The sequence below is a fragment of the Drosophila serrata genome, unplaced genomic scaffold (assembly GCF_035046125.1).
Source record: "Drosophila serrata isolate PLE 108 unplaced genomic scaffold, ASM3504612v1 contig_302, whole genome shotgun sequence".
NCBI classification, from domain to species: domain Eukaryota; kingdom Metazoa; phylum Arthropoda; class Insecta; order Diptera; family Drosophilidae; genus Drosophila; species Drosophila serrata.
This window is the reverse complement of record NW_028257200.1, coordinates 2,197,332-2,216,706: the sequence shown is the minus strand read 5'-3', so window position 1 is coordinate 2,216,706 and position 19,375 is coordinate 2,197,332. Positions and strand designations below refer to the sequence as shown.

The following is a 19,375-nucleotide window of genomic DNA, read 5'->3' as shown; positions in this document are numbered from 1 at the left end:
TGACAATAAATTTCTCTCTTTCATTGCAGGTGAGTGTCTGAGACTATGGAATGATGGTGTTTCATCGATACGGTATTTGTACTGATTTTTTTTATTTCTGTTAATTTACAAAACAAACGATCGTTTGACTTTTATGCAAACAATGGAAATTACCGCTATCCATTTTGTTTAAACAATTTTAAATTTAAGCTTTATATGTTTGCAGTCAACTTTCAGGCAATAAAAGAAACACAAAAGCAGGCAGGATAAATGACTGGTTATTAATTATAAAATTTTTGCATGCTTTTGCATACATATTTATGGGCACATTTTGTGCCCAGTGATTACGCCAGCCAATTAGTGAATTTGAACATGCGGCGACCAGAGCAAATATGTATATATATTTTTATTTTATGCATACACCTAAAGAGGCAATCGGGCATGAAACAAACTCTGAACGCATATTGATATTTCTAATTAATTTTACACACTTTGTGTGTGTGTGCACTCTCTCTCTCTCTCTGCATTCCATGCCAAGCGATGTAAATATTTTGATGCTGCTCGCAATTCCTTCCAATCCTAAACATTTGCAACGCAGGACGAAGGATAGAAATGAAAGCAGCTTAGCCCAGCATCCGTGTTGGATGATGGCTGTTCGCTGTTGAGTGTCGGGTGTTGAGCATTGGCATTTCGGGGCTTTGAAGGGAAACGGAAGGCTGTGCTACTTGCACAGCATAACTTAAGGCGTAGCTAAGCCCATGGCGCTGCGAACCGACAACCCAGAAAATAGAGAAGAAAAAATATAAACAGAATGCACCCAATTGTGTGCCAATGGCAGCGCAAAAAAAATAGCGAAAAAGCGGGGAATACAGTTGGAGAAATTCTTTGAAACATGATTACTTTGTCCAGAGTTAACCGGAAAATTATAGTTCCTCATTTCACTTATTACAAAAGGACTAAAGGAATCAAGATTTCTCAATCTGATCTATCTTAGCTCATGTTCATTAAATATTGTTAGGTTTTTTTTTTTAATATTATATATTATAGAAAAGAAGCTAACTTCGGCACGCTGAAGCTTATATACCCTTGCAGATAGAACTTCGATGACTAGAAATGAATATAATATAAATTATATATATTTATGTTAAAAAACAATAAAGAATTAACTGCTTCATTCACCTATTTATATAATATATTTACAGTTTTACATTCACTAATTTGCATTTCCCTCTATATCGAACGATCGCTTGTATGACAGCTATATGATATAGTAGTCCGCTATTCATAAAGTTTTACACAACATTGTAGAAGAGTATAAAATGGGTATATCCTTAATTTTATAAAAACTGAAACTGAAAAAGTTTTAATATTTTTCGTAAAAATTTTCCGATTGTTCCTATGTCAGTTAAATGATATAGTTGTCCGATCCGGCCCATTCCGACATATATACGAGTGGCAGTATATAGAAGACTAACTATAAAGTTTAATTTAGATAGCTTCAAAACTGAGAGACTAGTTTGCGTAGAAACGGACAGACGGACATGGCTAGATCGACTCGGCTGTTTATGCTTATGAAGAATATATGTATATACTTTATATAATACCCTGCATGGGTATACAAATACCAGGATCGAAAATTATTGCTAATTTAGTACCAGTGCTAGAAACATAATTTTGTATTATATATTTTCCCCTAATAAACCCCCCTTTTTCGGTCAGTGTAATCTGGAAAACACGTTCCCAGCGAATGCCCTCGGCCGTGGCCATGCACTTTCTTTGGACGCCTATTGAGAGCGGCCTGGCAAAGTGAAACGTAGCGGCACCTTAGCATATCTCCAAGGCTAATCTTGGCAAGGAGGCATTTGGTGTGGAGCAGGGAGTCGAAACCTGAAAGTCTAGAGGGAAGTGCAATTTGCTCGCTTATGCTGCCCCACCAGGGGAAACCCCATCACCTCCGGCTCTCCTTGCCCGGCTTGTCATCATCTCGAGCTGGGTGCTCGTGCCCCTTTATGCACATTCTATTTTCACATATTTTTCTTTTTTCGCTGTATTTTATTTAACTTGGCCCTGGCAGTAAATAATCATAATATATATTTAAATTGAGACCGTGTGTGCGCGTAGCTCGTGCTTACCTATATTTCTTTCCCCGCTTCCTTCCGTTGCATTTCCTGCGATACCTATCGCCATGTCGTGCCTGCAGTTTATATTAAGGCGCCTTATCAATAATTTCATTTTCCTCACCTCCCACCCCTCCCAAGCAGCGGGGCAGGGGGGGGGGGAGGAAAAACTTGAAATTGGTCGCTCCTCATCTTGGAAAATTGTATAGCAATCAATTTAATGCGCTCAAGCACACGCACTTTGCAAAAGGTCGCTGTGGAAACCACTTTGGGGAGTGGCTGGATTTCTGGAGCAGGGTGAAGTGAAAAGCCCTAAAAGTGATGTTGTTTGGTTGCTGAAAAGTTGCTACAATTACGCGAACACGCAGAAATCTTACTAAATATTTCAACACAGAAGAAAAGTAAAGTGAGGGGCGGCCGGGAAAATGTTGTGTTATGAAGGGAAAGCTAAAACAGGAGGTTTGCTCGAATTTCCGTTTGTGCAGCTTCACTTAAGAAAGCCATACAAGTTTTTTGCATAAAATATTTTATGGATTGGTAAATAAGCTGAAACGAGACTAAAAGTTGGGGTCTTTTAAAAATAAGTTATTATATTTCTATATAAATAGGGACATCAAAGTAATGACTGTTTAATAGATCTTATTTAACTTTAATCACGAATACCTGTTAGTAAAATTTCAACAATTAATTTAGAATTTGTAGGGCCTCAATAGTGATGAAGTTTTGGTATAATAATAATTTCATCAAATATCAATAAGGTTATCATCATGATCTTTATAGCTAGACAAATACCCACAAAAAACCTTCTAATATTCGTTGGATAAAAAATTTGAATTCAATTTATAAAGGTCAAGTATCTTGGCAGTCGCTGCGATGACCATTTTTGTACTTTCACTCGATTGCACTTCTCAAATTAAAGTATCCCCAACTCTATGGCGCCTCTTTCCGTCTATTGCACACATATGTCCGGCAATTTCAATTACATTTCTTCACTTCAATCAAATCGCATTTCACTTTGGCCTTTGGCCATCTCAGACGAGCGAAAAAAAATTGTTTGTGCAGTACGCGTGTTGCACTTGCAGTCACTCGTAAATTGAATTTACAGTTCAGTACAGTCTTAGTCAGGACCTGTGCCATCGTCCTGCCAAAGTTGCATGGGGCCTGAGCTCATCAAGGGAGTTGCCCGTTGTTGTTGTTTGATTTTTTTATTCCATTTCCCAATTTCTTATCGTTCTTTGGGGGTCGTGACTTTGGCGACAATTGTTCGGAATTGAAATCGTTATCGAAACTACTGCCCAGCATGTGGCTGAGTGTCGTCTCCTGACAGCCACGAAGGACACTTGAAATTATTGAAATTGTTTTGCCATTTGGAGCTGCCCTTCCGCATTCTTGAGCCTCCCCCGCCATCGAGTGACTTCAACTGCAGTTGGAGTTGCCTGTCTGCTTATCATTGTCCTGGAATTTTCTCATTTTGAGCGATTCAAGGAATTTGTGTGGATTTTGGTTATTGATTTCCAGATGCCAAGACGTCTGCACTGCAGCACCCAGATCCTGTCTTCCCCGGAGATTTCAGATTGGGTGTGAGTGTGTGACTTTGAGCTTTTAATTAGTTGCTAATTGGTTTTTGGCAGCTCTCTGTCTAGTTGAACTTACATCACAAAGGGAGTGCAGCACACAAGAGTGAAAGCAATGAGAGTCCTTTTGGGTCTGATGAGTTAAACGTAATTATTTTGCCGTTTACAATACAGTCATCTAAGTTTAGAGAGACTTTTAAACTTGGTTTTAAAATTATTTAATAAGCTCATAAATTATACATAGATTTTAACGTAATATTTTATTCATTTATTTGAATTCAATAATTTAGCTTTATTTCCACAATAATTTTTCAATTTTGCCTAAAGCTAACAAATTTTGTTTCTTAGACTTTAGACTTTTTAACTATCTTCACAACTATAATATTCTATTATTTTGTTTATTTAATATTTATTTGTACATTTTTACTACCATTTAAAAACTTGGCTCATTTTTCATTTAATGTTTTCTTAATATTTGTTCTTTCAATTAAATAACTTTCTTAAAATACAATAGAGTGGTTTTAAAGAAAATTTGCTCATTTATAGTTCATATAGCGCTTAGGAATATTTTTTATAAGAGGATAGTAAAGAAAATATTATTATTTATTAAATATTATCCAAGATATATTTCAATCTCTTTTTTGGTCTCCTTTTTGGTCCTAGTTATATTTGTTTGCAACTATTTTATTTATAACTAATCAATTTAATTCAATTTAATTAAAAAATTTAATTGAAAAGAAAGTTGCTACTAAAGTCATTGGAATAAGGAAATAATTGTATGGCTCTAATTAATAACTTACTAACTGTTTTGATATTTAAAATATTCCAAATATATTCAAACTTAAAGAATACAATTCTTTAGTAAGATTATTTACTTAAAATATAGTATTAAACGGAAATAGCCTGATAGCCGTAGTTACTCTGACTCACTTCATTGCAATACGAAATTTTATTAGATATTTCAGTAAATAATAAATTAATTATACTGATTTAACCATTATATGAGTACCTTATTAGTTGAGTAGCAAATTGAAATGAACGAATACTCCCAAATCAGAGTTGATCTATACCCCGTAAATAACTCAGGTCTCGACTCCCCCACCTGCCAGATGCACAAATAAAACCATATTGGTATTGTGTCCGAAATCAGACGAAATTTCTCGCGTATTCAAATATTTTGTTGTGTGTTTCCTTTTTGCCGGCGGTTAATTAAAAAAGGGGCTTGGCCGCGGGACATTTGGCATCGGACGCCTACATTGATTTATTTCAGTTGGCTTTAAAGCGTGCATAAATCAAACGAAATGAAATTTATATATGTTTATATATTAAATAAAATGTCATACGATGCTCTGCTGGTATGACGTGACTTTGCCGGTGGTCCGGCATATCCTGTAATGGCCCCGGACGACAACTCCTTAGCACCATTAACAAAGGACTCTCCCACCACTCGATTGCGTTGTGCCCTTTCATTTACGTCGTCTTTGTTGACCACGCTTAATCCTTTTGCTGCGAAGAGAGCATCGGCATTGTACTTGCGATAAATTCACATTAAATGAGTAAATTCACAGGCGGAGAAGGAACCGGGGAATTAAATACAGACTCACTGGCCACCAACAATGCGACGAGTGCAGTCCAGAAATTCTCTGCGCTTGGCACACAAACACAAAGATAGAATTATCGAATCGAAGAATGTCAATAAAGGCTGCAGCACTTTCCGCCTCAGATCCCTTGAAGGACCCTCCACCACGGCCAACACAGCCCCGAACCTGCCTCATTTTGGCCCACCAGTTCGCTTTAATGACGCTGTGTCCTGTGACAATGAGCCAGCGTCACTTGGCCAGTTTGTTGTCTTCATTTTTTGGTTCGAATCGAAGCGAGTTCAACAAAAAAAATGCCATCATATCGTTGTCCTGCAGGATACAGTGATCTAAGGATGTGGAAAACAAGATGAAAGTATTATTTTCTTTTGTAAGAGATATTGATTTTAGTACTATTCTCAAAATAAAATATTAAGTATCCCGCTTACATGGTACTAATAATAATGAGATACATTTATTTTTATAGTTTGTAGGAATTGAAATTGTTTAAGAATATTATTTATTAATTTAATTCCTATAAAATACATAATTTATTACGAAAGATTTCACTTGAATTAATTTTAAATTAATTGCCTAATTTCATATCATATTAACTAATAACATGCTTTGGGTACAACTTGAAGATATAGTAAATACCTAAAATAATTTGTTTCTGAAAAGACCAAAGCAACTTGTTGACACCAAACGTTAAATAAATATATTGCCACATTCCTTGACCATTCACTGAGTGAATGTTTTAAATTTAAAAATCTTTCAATTCATATATATTCTTATATAGAACCCTATATAATTATTTGACTCTCCTCCAAATAATTTCCGTACCACTGTTAAACCATTGAATGGCGGGGGTCTCTGATAAGACCCATGCGTCCTCCACTGCAATTGACAACTTCGATATGAACAATATTATTTGCATTTATTTTCGTGCTCTTTCTTTCTTTCTTTTTTGGGCGAAAGGAGTGAATGGAGGAGTCAGTTTCCCAATATTTTGCAGCAAGTCGAAGTCTGACACTCCACGCAACAGCTCCTTGCTCTGTGGCTTCAACAGACTTTGCCTGAGTATCGTATCGGTTACGCGATTTCAATGCATATGTGCTTGCTGTGGATGCGGTTTGGAGCGGCAACAGCTGCCACATCTTGTTGCATCCCCCCTTTCCCCTTTCCCATTCATTGTGGCTTATTTGACTTTTGTTGCCTATTACGTAAGCCGGGTTTCCGAGCACTTTGCTCTTACACCAACACCAGCAAACGACGCAATTGAATGGGGCTTTAACTGTGTCGCACAATCGGTATCTATCCGTTCATTGTGGGGCAAGTAGTAAATAAGTGCACCACCGCTCTGTTTGACACTTGCAGCTGTCAACGCGGTGCGTGATTGATCGAGATAGTGGCGATAGTGCAGTAGCCCTCCGAGCGCCACAAAGAAACGATGTTGTCAAGTGGAGCTAATGGCAGGTCCCACCATTAAAACACGGCTGTGACAAATGATCCGATCAGAAATGAAACCCGGAAAGCCCTCAAATAAAGTCAAGCCAATATACAAACGGAAATGGTTTATAAAAGTTAATTTTCTCTAATTTTGTTATGTTTTTAAGCTCATAGTTTAATGAAAAATTCCTTAGAATTCCTTAATATGAAGTTTGTGTTATTTTAAATGAGAATTAATGGATTACTAGTAAGTAATATTAATCAAATATAATTATTTGTTTCCACAAGTGACATTTGTTAGAAACAAACTCAACTTTTCAAATCGATAACTGCTGCAATTTATAAGCATCTTTTGTATCTTGGCCCGAAGCAAAGTAAGCTGAGATAAAATTAATGTAAATTTATCGCCCCAATTTATAATGCAACAAATTTCGGGGAAAAGTGAGCCTGGCAAAGGGAGCATCTCCCAAAAGATAGCTTTATCAAAAATAAATGTTGACAGCCGCCGCCAGAAAGTATCTAGCAGATACTTGCCGGCATTGAACTTGAACTTATCGTTTATTAGAGTTTTTCAATTGTTTGCCAAAGTCATTGGGCGTCTGTCGCAAAAGTTATTATAAAGTTTGCCATATAAGTTTAGCAGCTGCTTAAAGTTTCTACCATTCTCTAGCTCCACCTTAGATAAGTGTGGAACTCGCTTCGACTTTTGGACTCTGTGCAGCAAATTGAGTGCACACAGACATCGGACGGCAGACGTTTGTCATTTGTCTGCCTGTCATGTCTGTTGTCAACTTTGATTTTCGACATTCGCCTCTCTCTGTTCCATTTACCATACGAATGTATTCTTCTTGATTTTTTGTTTAAATTGTTACAAGCGCTATGACAACGTGCGGGGTTGAGGCTGGGTGGAGTAAAAATATGAAATAGAGAAGCAGGACCAGAAACAAAAGACAAATTTCTCAAGCTTTTCGGAAGCGTGTTGACAATATCTCAGATGTTTCTCTAGTGAAAACGCCAGAAAAGTGGTTAATCATGTTAGCTGTCAGAAAATGAGTTTTTTTTTGAGACCAACTGAAAATGTTTTTTGAGTCTCTTGGTTTCTAAAATTCCCTAATAACTCTTGCTATATTGACTTTTCTTAGAATATCCCACAAATATTGTAAATTTTAAATATTTCCAACAGTTTCAAGATAGGTTAAGTGACTTAAGCCGAAGTATCGTATCTCAAAAGTCGTGCAACCTGCCACTTACTGGTTTTTCGGTGTTGACAAATGAAAAGAACAGACAGTTTGATGTCTGAACACTTTATCTTAATGTATATTTTTTGTTTGTTCTTGTCTCGTTTGGGTTTGGGGTCGATCCTGATTCCGGAGGGTTTTTCTGGTGCGTGAAGCAGTTAAGAACGCCTGGGCAAATTAGCTATAAAAAACGCATTTGTTTGGCGTTTGGGAGCCTCATTTGGGAGTCATGTCAAAGTCACGACAACTCGGAGTCGGTGCGGCGATAAAGCAGCTCCGAGGATTTACATTTATATTAGGCGGATCAAAGAGCTCTAGCGATGAGTCATCGTTGTGCTTAAATTGGTTTTTATTTGTATTTATTTTATTTATACTCTGAGCTGCGATTTAAACTGTGTCTATATATATTTTATTCTCTCTTCCGTTTCGTTTCATGGGCAGTTCGACAACGTCAACTCGTGTCTGCATGTGCTGCGCAGTCAGTCGGTCGGCGGCTTGGAGAACATCACCACCGGCGACATTTCCAGCGGTCGGTTGAAAGCGGTCTTAGCCCTCTTCTTCGCTCTTAGCCGCTTCAAGCAGCAGGCCAAGCAAACCAAGTCCATTGGCGTTGGTGGCGGAAGTTCCTCCTCGGCCATCCTTTCTGGCGGTTCGGTCCTGGGCATTGGCATAGGCGGCAGCTTGAGAACTCCCACCCCAGCAACCGGGCAGCTTAACACCACAAATCAACAGGAGCAGCAGCAGTTGGCCCAGTCTCTGGAGAACGGCAATGAAATGGTGAACAGGTGAGTGACAATGATTTTATTAAGTTTTGAGCAGTAAAGATAAAGGCTTAAGAAGTCGAATTTTGGGGGAAACAATTTTAGGAAATGGAAAATATTAAATTTCAGTACAGTCCTAAGCTCGCTTGGCCTATTCAATTTAAGATAACCAAAACCACTGTTTGATTAATCCTTATATGTATTATCATTTAACAAAAACAATCTTCTTAATCAAAATAACAAAGAAATATCAAGGATTTTTTATGTCGCAGCTTATTTTATGCACTTCCGCTTGAATTGAAATATTATAATTACATTTTGTTTCATAATATGTGACTTCTTTTTTAATTATGAAAAACTTTAAGGCTATTTTTCATCTAAGTATCTCTTTTGTTCTGATTTTTATATACATTTTTAGAAATACCTTTAGTGCACTACTATTTTGCCCCTTATTTTTGAAGCCAAAAAGAGAATTTTTATTAATCTTTTCTGGCATCCGGTTTGTGTCCACGCTATTAAATGTGGATTTTGTTTTTTTAATACTGGGCTGTTGTATATACTAATAAAAGGTGTGGAAAAAGATGTGTGTGGAACTCAAGTGCTGGTGTGTGTCTGAGATAGTAATATGGTGTAGGAAATGGTTACATTCTTCTACATAGTAAATTCTAATAAAATAACAATTAAACTGCTGCTGAACTACAATATAAAAGAATAAATATGGCATTGAAAAAATTATCCTATCGGTTTTCCAGCTTTCGATAAATTTTCAGTATTTTCTTCATTTTGAATTTCGTGGCCATACTTAGAAATGGGAAATGCGTCTTGGCTACTCTTATACTCAAGTAGCAGACTGTGGGTTTGGGTATGAACTTGAAATCGTTAGATGGATTTAAATATCTGAAGGAATGATATACTAAGCATCCTTCTTAGAGTCACGTAATTTAAGTTTAGTGTGCGTTAGCAGATCTTTTATTTAAAACCTTCTATTAGCGTGCTATTTAAACTCACTCAGAAAATTTAAGATTGAAATGAGAATTGTGAGTCAACAAAATGTTGTTTAAAAGTTACTCTTTTGCTAAACTAATAGCAAGATTTCTTTATTTAAGTAATTTCTTTAATGTAAAAAATATGAATTAGTGAAAGCAAAGTTGTAAATTAAATTTGAGCGTGGCTAATAATTATAGGGATATATTTTCACAAAAATTTAAATTTGCTAAACAAATCGCATTTCATTTTCCAACAATCCCTCAATCTTAGCTTGCAGACTTCCCCAAAAAGCAATCTGGCGTCTGGACTCTATCATTATTTAAAACGGTGGTGCTGCCAATTCATATTCAGGATACTACGTCCACTTCCAATCGATGCATAAATCCTCCCCAACATTTCACCCAAACGCAGCATATCCAATGTCAGGGATTTCCTTTGAATTTCTTATAGACTGCCATAGGACATCCGGAACGCATTTCTTTCTTCGCTTACCGAAAATTCCGAGCAAGTTTAATATGATTTATTGGTTTGTTTGCCGGAAATTACAGGCAGTTGGGGCCAGGCTTGACTTCAAGGGGGGTTCCGCCTCACACCTCGCACAACAGATGTCATCAGGAAAAAAGAAAGGCAGGAAAACTCCAAAAAAGCAAACAAAATTGGCATACTACAAGTTTAAAGAGAGGAAAATCTCCGCAGTGCTGCCGAGGGGGAAAAGTACTCTCTGAAAAATTCAAAGCAAGATGGCAAAATTAGAAAACTTTATTTACCCGATGTCGGCTGGAACTCTGTGGCTTGGGGTTCCTGTTCCTTCGGTGTTTGCAACCCTCGGGGAATCCTCGGAGTTGCAGACAGGAAACGGAAGCTTTTGTGCGGCGCCCCCCATTCAGTTTGGTCGTTTAACTCTCGGCTCCCCCCGCCCCTGGCCCAATGTGTTGATGACTTTCACTGACTATGAAATTTAAATGCGTTACGGAAATGTTTTGCGTTCACTTTTGGTCGAGCAGACAAATAAATTGCACGGGATTTTTATGGTCGTCCTTGCGCCTAGTTGTACGGTAGGCAACATGTTTTTTTTGGGGGCTGAGTTTAAACCAAACTTTCACTTGCGACAAGGGGAGCGAGTAGCGAACCTCCAGAGCGTTGTTTATAATGTCTGCGGTCTGTCGCCCTAGAACCCAAACAGCCAAGGGGATTCCCCGCCAGGCAGTCGGACTGGTGACAAAAATAGCAACCCCAAAAGGGATTACACTTGAAGCAAAAAAAAGAAAGAAGGTATAAATGCAACTATAGGCATAAGCCTATAGTTCCAGTTTTTCTTTGATCTTTATTTATTTACTAATTCTAATTCATATTTTAAATATTTATAGATGCATGATAGAGAGAATCTTTTCTTTCACTGAAGCATTTAAATTAAGCAAACTACCTCTTGTTTCCCTCTGTGTACTATTAAAATTCCTTGCCGAGAAATTTTCAAATGCAAAATTCAAAACCATTTTAACGGCGACAGCTGCTACTGAATTTCGAATGGGGGGATCCTTCCAAGGTCCTGGTACTTGGTTTTTTTAAAGCTCTGACTGTGATTTTCTTGGGGGTTGCTGGAGGGAGCAACATGTTGCACTGACGCACATAATTAAAACCGAAGGACATTGCTACACTGCTCCCGGAATTGTCTTGGATATGTTTAAGGTTTTCAGCAACAGCTGATCCCGTCAGGCCTCCCGTCCCCCACACCATTTATAACTGCAAATTGCTTTGGCAGACATGCCGGCAATATGTTGCCCCCAACTGAAGTGTATTTATAGCATTTGTAAGCGAGCTTTCCTTCTGGAATTGGCTCAGAAAGTAACCCCCGAGGAAGGGTCCTTTAATGGGGAGGAAATTCCCATGCACGTTGGATCCCCGAATCCACCCCAAAATGGTTTGGAGCTGAGCTTGGGACAAATCCGCTCACGTGCGTGTGTTCCTGTGGCTGCCTAATTCGCATGCATTTATGCGTGACCATGAGCAGGGACCAGGACCACTCCCCCAGGATCAGGCTAACCTTCCGCCCGAGTCTGCCCCAATGCAGCCGTTCGTCCTGCCACTCCTGGCCACTCCACAATGGCAGGTTGTCAAGTCCCTTGGCCGACAGCGCTTCAGCTTCCAGCATCATGGGATGTCCTTGTGCCTAGTCTGGCTTAACTTTTGTTGTCCTGCGGGCTTGGTTTTTTCCACATGGTCTGCTCCTCTGTGTTGAATTTATAATTCCATTTGTGGATTTAATTTCGTAAATGTGAGATTAATTTTATTCAATTTGTGTGCCGAGAGTCGGAACGGGTGAGGAAAGTCCTGGTTGTCTGAACTTGGGGTTGCTTGACGCTTCATTGACTGTCAATTGTTGGTAATTGAAGCAATGAGAGCAGGAAAGAGTATCTGATGGAGAAGATGCCAAAATGGGAAGGAGAAAGCGTTTAAAACCTTTGACAAATTCAAACAACTGAGTTTCCTCCTTCTCTTTTTTATTGCAAACTGAACAAAATGTATTCAAAAATACTTCTTATCAAGGCGTTCTTTTCCCACCTTTTCGGACTCATCCATCATGGACTCCAATAGCTGCTCCTCTTCGGGATTTAGACGTGTTATGAATATATCCCGAGTGGCCCTAAATTGTCCGCAATTATTCAAATGTTCGTTCTCCAAGCGCAAAAAGTTCCATATAAAGCGTCGCGTCATTTCGCAAAAAGAAACTATTGTAGTGCCAGTATGTGAAGCCAAGACCTTGTGATAAACCAATACAAACACTAAAAGCCAAACGAAACGCAGCAACGTATTTTCAACAATCACAAAATAATAGAACACCTAAAATAAAAGACTTAATTAAATTACACAGAAACAGAGCTCAATAGAGTTTCACAGAGCACCTTTGGATAAACAAGATGATCACGCAGAAATAGGTTTTCCCCCCTCCATTCCTTAAACAAACCAAAGTCCTTTAGCATGTCCCAGGCCAAAGAGTAAAATGAGGAAATGAAGGCAGTGGTTAGATAAGCCCAAGTCCAAGGATTCTGAAGCACACTGCTGTAATTTCCTGAAGGAGATATAATATAATATGATTAGTCAAAGGATAAATCTTCAAAACTTACCACTCGTCTCCTTCTGGACAGTGGAGAAGATAACCACTATGACGGACAGGGCGTACTTGAATGCATTGATCAGATAATCCCCGGATCTGGAGCTACTATCTCTATATCGCCTTAGGCTCTGCCAGAAACGCAACCAAGGAGGCAGACACCGGATGACAGCCACTGCGTAATCTGAACCAAATTCAAAGGCCGAGGGCCAGCCCATAAAGTACCGAACATAGAACCTTATAAGGCGATAATGATCGGAAAAGCAAATGACCACTGAGCACCACTGATCCGCAAGCCAAAAGTCAACGAACTGCACGAAAAAGAAGGGAGCCAGGAGCACGCGACCGGTCACACGTAGTAACCAAATCCTGGTCGTGTAGAAAAGGATGCGAAAAGGATTGAAAATAATCACAGTAGCGACTACCACTGGGACCAGAGGCATCAAGTACGGGTTGTTCATGTAGAACTCTTGGTGGAGCAAGTACAGCAAAATACTTAGGGAGCACAAGTAAGCCAAGGAACAGGCCATTTCCAAAGCCTTTACTCCGCCAACGGCATCACGTCGCTCCAGCTCAAAGATCAGGACATGGTTAATTCCAACCTTTTGCCAAACATTCACATTAATTGCCAAGTAAAGTCCAAAAATCACTCCCGAAAGGGGTCCTCTGAAAAGGTTGATGAAGATAAACCGGAACTCTGGTGTCAAATCTAAGCAGAAATCTGAAAGGTATCGAAATTTTATTACTTTATGAGGGAATATGTTTCTGTTCAATGTTTCAATGGCACCTACACACAATCAGGCACATGATGGCGCCCACAAAAAAGAGGCCCATGGATAGACCCGAGAAAAAGAGGTGCTCCGGTGGCGTTGGTTGACCCAATGGCGGCACCCGTAGACTCTCCATGGTCTTATTACGATCTCCCTGAGCTAAGTACTGAGTGTACAGTTCCTCCACGGTGACTATCATCCGATCCAGTTCCGAGCTCATGGTGAAGCTTGCTCTCAAAACAAATCTCTCGTACCAGGTGAGAGCTGCCTCGGACTTTAAGTACTTGTCATACTTTTTGCAGATCTTCCGGAAGCCAGTGTTGTTAAGCGTCTGGAAGTTTTGCATCATGATCAGGCTGTTTAAGGAAATTAAATAAAGTTTAAAGTTTAACAAAGACTTAACTACTTGACAACTACTAAATAATTTAAAAAGTTACCACTGGAGACCTTAGCAGCAATAAGTTTTTAGCATACGTTATCTCTTACTTAAAATAATACAAACATTTTAATAGTCTATCTCATTTGCTTTAATAAAATTTGCAATACGTTTTTAAAATAAACTAAAAGTTCTATTTGCTACCATTGTTTCTATATCAACCATATTCAAGTATAAATATTTATTGTACATATAACAATGAATTTTCATTAAAAGCCAATTCATGAATTTATTGAGTATACATTTTTATATTTTCAATTAATAAATGATCTCTTTTTTATTAAGTCTACAAGATTTAATGGGGTGTGGATGCCTAATGTTCATCATAATTTCAAATTTCATCTTGGATTTCAACACCTAAAATGATTCTTTTGGATCCTTAATTGGGGAAAAGGCAAAAACACTTCATAACATATGTCGAACACATTCTATAGAAGAATAAACTGGTACATTGAACAGCAATTAATAAAGATCCAATGCCGACAACATTATTTATAATTCATTCACAAGTTTCTGTATAATTAATCCTTTTTATGAATTTAATATACTAATGAATATAATTATTTTCTCACTAGTTTGAGCAAATTTATATTCTAAATTATTACCTTAGATAAAACTCTCTCATAGCCAGACGTAATTTGTTAGCCGAAGGCGGCTTTGAGGTCTCCTCCTGCTGTTGGTTCCTGGAAGTCCCTAATCCTGGCGTTGCTGTTCGTAATAGCTGGTAGTTCAGTGTGGCCAACTTCCGATGTGCCTCTGCCTCCTTGTAAATGAAGAAGTCATTCACTCTGGTTAGCTCCTGGTGGCAGGTGTTTAGGAAGAGAGTCTCAAACTCTTGGTAGTAGGCTCTTTTTAAAGGACCTTCCTCGGGGGCCTCGTCCACGGCCCGCATTATCATGGCCTTAAGTTCCTGGAGATGGCATTTATGTTAAATTAAAATTAAATTAAAAGTTACAGCTTAATCAATTACATTGTACTTCATATACTGCTTCTGCCATTCGGAAGTCAAAAGACTCTCAAAGGTCTTGCCAAACTTCATTTTACTAGAACTCCTTTTCTTTTGTGAATGTTTTTGACTTGACAAGAAACACAAATTACTTTTTATATTCCTTTTCTATTTACTCACAGCTGGAATTGAACTTTTTTTTTCTTTATAGAAAAATAATTCCGGTCTTCTTAATATTTACTTAACAATTTTAGCAACATTTTTGTGGTCATTTAGACTGAAAATAAAAAAGGCAACAAACTACCGAGTTGCCTTATGTCTGTATAGAAAAGGTGTACTTTTCTATATATTATAATTATAATGATATCCTGTGCAAAGAGAAATACCCATGGCAACCCAAAGTTTATTCAGATTCATCCCTTTTTTTGCTCAAAACGAACAACTCACGAGGAGTACTTATCCGCAGAGGAAAATTTGCCATTGTTCCTCGACACACCCCGCAATTTTTCTTTATTTCTTTTTAGTAAATGTTGACATTTTTCCTTTTGTTTTAAAGGACGATGTCCACCAAAATTATCTTCCTCCCTCAAAAGTCCAGACTTTCATGTCCAGGACACCCCTTCGGCCACCGGTGTTTTAATAAAAATAAAGTCACATTTACAGAGTCACATTTAAGGATTCTTTTCATACAACTCTTTAAGTTCAGTGATGCTTCAATCGAAGCCAAAATTTCGATTTCACTCGTTAGCCATTAGTCATACCAAAAAAGGAATTGGTTAGCCAGAAATTGTCATCTGCAGGAATCACATGGTAAGTTGGAGGAGGCATTACGACTCCCATCTTCTCTCAGTTGTAGAAGTAGTCATCATCAAAGTCGGCATTCATCTTCCCCTCTGCCACAATGTGAAAAATGCGAAACAATTGCAACGATGATTACTTTTTCCAGCAGTTTTTCCCCCTGTTGTTGTTGTTGCTGCTGTTGCTGGGTCGTAAAGGAAAATTGAATTGGCAGTGGGCTGGGCCTGAAGTTTGTCCATCCCCTGGGGACCATTTCCCGGGATAGAAGAGAAAAAGGCTGACACGAACACGGGGGGAAGATCAAAACAGGTGAACTCCATAATTATATGCTAAATACTGGATTAATTAAGTCCCCGGGAACCATTAGCTATTTGAAGAACTTGATGAAGCTGATGATGACTAGGGGTAGTAAATTCCTCTAGAAACTAACTCGGTGGAAAGTTTGCAAAATGTGCAAAATATTAAAGGGAAGAAATAATTTGTGGAAGTAGGGATATCTAATAGTTAGGAGGTGCCTTAAGGTATATAAAGCATGACGGCAGAAAGGATATAAAATAACAATCAATTTACAATTTTCAAATATATATAAAATGGACCTTAAGGCAGTGAATAAATCCAATGTTTAGAGTTTAAAATACTTCATATTTAATTGTTCAACTCAACTCAAAAGTAAGTAAGGATTTATGAGATATTTAAGCGACTGCTTGACTAAAATATCTGTACTCTATTTTTTTGTGCTTTTTCCTAGCTGGACAACAATAACCAGAAGGCAAATAAAAATATTTGCATAGACGAACTGTTCAGCAATTGGAGAGACGGGAAAGTGAACAATGTGAGGAGGTTGGTTCCAGTGGGCGGAGATGTCCTGGGCACAGGCTCTATAAAATGAAAAGTAAACAGAGCAGCGTCCAGCGTCCGGGGTTGCCATTGAAATGATAAAGTGTCCGGCTTCGTCCTGTCCGCTCCTCGCAGCTCTCGCGTTCCCAGAGCACCGACAAAAGGCAATAAAATGCATGCTTAGTGTATTTTTTGGGCAGGAGCTTAATGCCATTAGTGGAGGCAGTCAGTCTGGAGCTACATCTGGCTATATGTTCTATGTGCCAGCTCAGGCGAAAGGCTTTTATGCTCTTTGGATTTGTCTAAACAAAGATTTATTGGGTCTAGTACTAGTTTTTTTGTTTTTTGTTTTCTTGCGGAAGGGAAATGTTTTTCCACTGATTAAAGTTGTAACAGGTTAAAGAGGGAAAGTTGTGGGAGTTGGTAAACATTTTACCATCCAGAAAAAGTATCTAAATAAGTCATATAATATTGTCTAAATGTGACAATCATTTCTCCTTAGATGTATTTACAGAACCAACTTTATTACCAAATTACCTGTAGGTTACTTTAAATCAAGTCCAAGTCTGGGCTCTTTTTTTAAGCTATATTGCAGAGATTCAATGGCTATCATCATCCACTTTCTTTCACGCCCACTTTTCGCGAAAGCTTACCTGATTTCCATAGCACTTTCAATCGGCAACTCGTTTGGCTTTTCAATCATCTCAATTTCGGCGCTCCTCGCATGTGCCTGTAAATGCAATCATATTTCGCCACTTAGACCAACTTGGCCATAAACTTTACAGCAACAAAGATTTCTAAAAAAAAGCGGTGTTGAGATACACTGTCGAATAGTTGAATATATAAAATATATTGAAATATAAGCAATAATATAAATTGGTCAATTTTGTAATAGGTTCTAATAAATTTCTTTAGTTTTAACCTTATTTACAATTGTAAAAATCCCTGTTCAGGTATTTAAAAATAATCAATCTCCGCCTATTAATGTCTCCATGAACCTATGCAACCCTCATTCAGTAAATAAATCATGAACTTGACCTTCGAGATCTTCAAGTACATAAATGCCACCACTTGTTAGGGTATTTGAATAGTAAACCACGTAAACTAGATCGAACAAGTTGAGTGTGCCTGATCGGCTTAGTGCTAAACTGGTTTTCCAATTGAAATTAAGCTCAATGATTAAACAATTTTACTTTCTGTCATGTCCCTCTGCACATTGACTTTTTATGTGACATGAAACTGCGAGTATTTGCCATAATTGCTTACTTTGTTAAATTGCGATGATTTGATTGTTGGCCAACAATAAGTTAGGCCAGCTTAATTGGTCTTGTTCGCTGTTCAGTTGACCCCAGCAGCTGTGACACGAGCATTGCCCCCTTTTATTTATCTCCATCGAAGTGCTAGTTTAAAATATTTTCAGAGGACACAACACTGAGTCCAATTTGCCTTTGTGAATTATTTTTAAATACAATAAACATTATTTAGTGGTTTTTATACCCTTGCAGGGTATTATAATTTCAGTCAGAAGTTTGCAACGCAGTGAAGGAGGCACCTCCGACTATATAAAGTATATATATTCTTGATCAGGACCAACAGCCGAGTCGATCTAGCCATGTCCGTCTGTCCGTCTGTCCGTTTCTACGCAAACTAGTCTCTCAGTTTAAAAGCTATCTGAATGAAACTTTGCAGTTAGTCTTCTTTATACTCTCACTCGTATATATGTCGGAACGGGCCGGATCGGACGACTATATCATATAGCTGCCATAGGAATGATCGGAAAATTTTTACAAAAAAAATTATAACATTTTTAGTTTTCAACAGAATTTGATCAAATTTGAGAAATAGCCATTTCATATTATTCTACAATTTTGTGTAAAATTTGATGAAAATCGGACGACTATATCATATAGCTCCCATAGGAACGGTCGAGAATTTAATTCAATTAAAAAGTATAACATTTTCAGTTTTCAACTGATTTTCATAAAATTTTATACATAGCCATTTTATAAGAAATAAAAGAAGTTAATAAAATTAAAGTTTAAATCAGTTTTCACCAGATTTTCATAAAATATCATTTTATTTTTATCTAAATTTTGTGTAAAGTTGTAAAAAAAAACCGGACTACTATATCACGAACGATCAAAAAATGAATACAATTAAAAATTATAACGTTTTCAGTTTTCAGCAGATTTTCATTAAATTTGAAATATAGCATTTTATATCAGTCTTAAATTTTGTTGCAAATTTTATAAAAATCGGACGACTATATCACATGGGTGCCATACAAACGATCGTTAGATGTGGAGCAAAAATGCAAATCTGTGAATGTAAAACTGCAAATATAATATGTATAGGTGAATGAAATGAAAGCAGGTATTACTTTATTGTTTTTTTTAACATTAATATATATATTTTATATTGTATGGAAGGAATCCAGGAAGTCATCGAAGTTCTATCTGCAAGGGTATATAAACTTCGGCGTGACGAAGTTAGCTTCCTTTCTTGTTATTAATAAGAAGTCTATTATTTATTAGCTTTGTTACAACAAGTTTTAATTATACATGATTTAAAAAAAATCTCAAAAACAAGTAAGAACGGTAACTTTGCCAAAAAGGAAACCCAAGTCCTTCAAATCCTCTGCGACGCAGACAGATTTGTTCGCTGTCGAGCATGTTTAACGTTGCACCCAACATGACGCATGTTCTATCGAACAAATTCTTTCTCACCAGCCTTAGACTCGGTTCGGTTCGTTTCGAAACATAAATCAGTGTTGGCAAGTTATATATTATAAATTATA

At 37.6% G+C, this 19,375-nt stretch overlaps 2 protein-coding genes across 9 annotated transcripts in view; one reads left to right on the top strand and one right to left on the bottom strand.

The window, feature by feature from the left end:
- Nucleotides 1–19,375, top strand: part of sick (sickie) — a 142,974-nt gene that overhangs the window by 66,182 nt on the left and 57,417 nt on the right. For all 7 annotated transcript variants that reach the window (XM_086837347.1, XM_086837345.1, XM_086837343.1 and 4 more), the window contains one exon: nt 8,376–8,719. In XM_086837347.1, coding sequence (XP_086693473.1) covers nt 8,376–8,719 — 344 coding nt within the window. The remainder of the gene's footprint in view (nt 1–8,375; nt 8,720–19,375) is intronic.
- Nucleotides 10,785–15,119, bottom strand: LOC110181342 (solute carrier family 53 member 1). Of its 2 annotated transcripts, none has more exons than XM_086837357.1 (6): nt 14,968–15,119; nt 14,603–14,907; nt 13,583–13,917; nt 12,805–13,536; nt 12,583–12,749; nt 10,785–12,520 (listed from the first exon to the last, which is right to left on the bottom strand). In XM_086837357.1, exons 1-6 carry the CDS (start codon nt 15,034–15,036, stop codon nt 12,206–12,208), a joined length of 1,923 nt encoding a protein of 640 aa, XP_086693483.1. In that variant the 5' UTR covers nt 15,037–15,119; the 3' UTR covers nt 10,785–12,205. The 2 variants fall into 2 exon arrangements, with proteins under 2 accessions (XP_086693483.1, XP_020804720.2); XM_020949061.2 differs by having other exon boundaries at nt 12,805–13,512.

Excerpts from the sequence above, each read along its gene's own strand:
- LOC110181342 (XM_086837357.1), bottom strand. The coding sequence starts at position 15,036 with ATGAAGTTTGGCAAGACCTTTGAGAGTCTTTTGACTTCCGAATGGCAG. Across the intron at positions 14,908-14,967 it reads AGCAGTATATGAAGTACAAT|GAACTTAAGGCCATGATAAT; the intron begins GTAATTGATTAA and ends TGCCATCTCCAG. Across the intron at positions 13,918-14,602 it reads ATGAGAGAGTTTTATCTAAG|CCTGATCATGATGCAAAACT; the intron begins GTAATAATTTAG and ends TTCCTTAAACAG.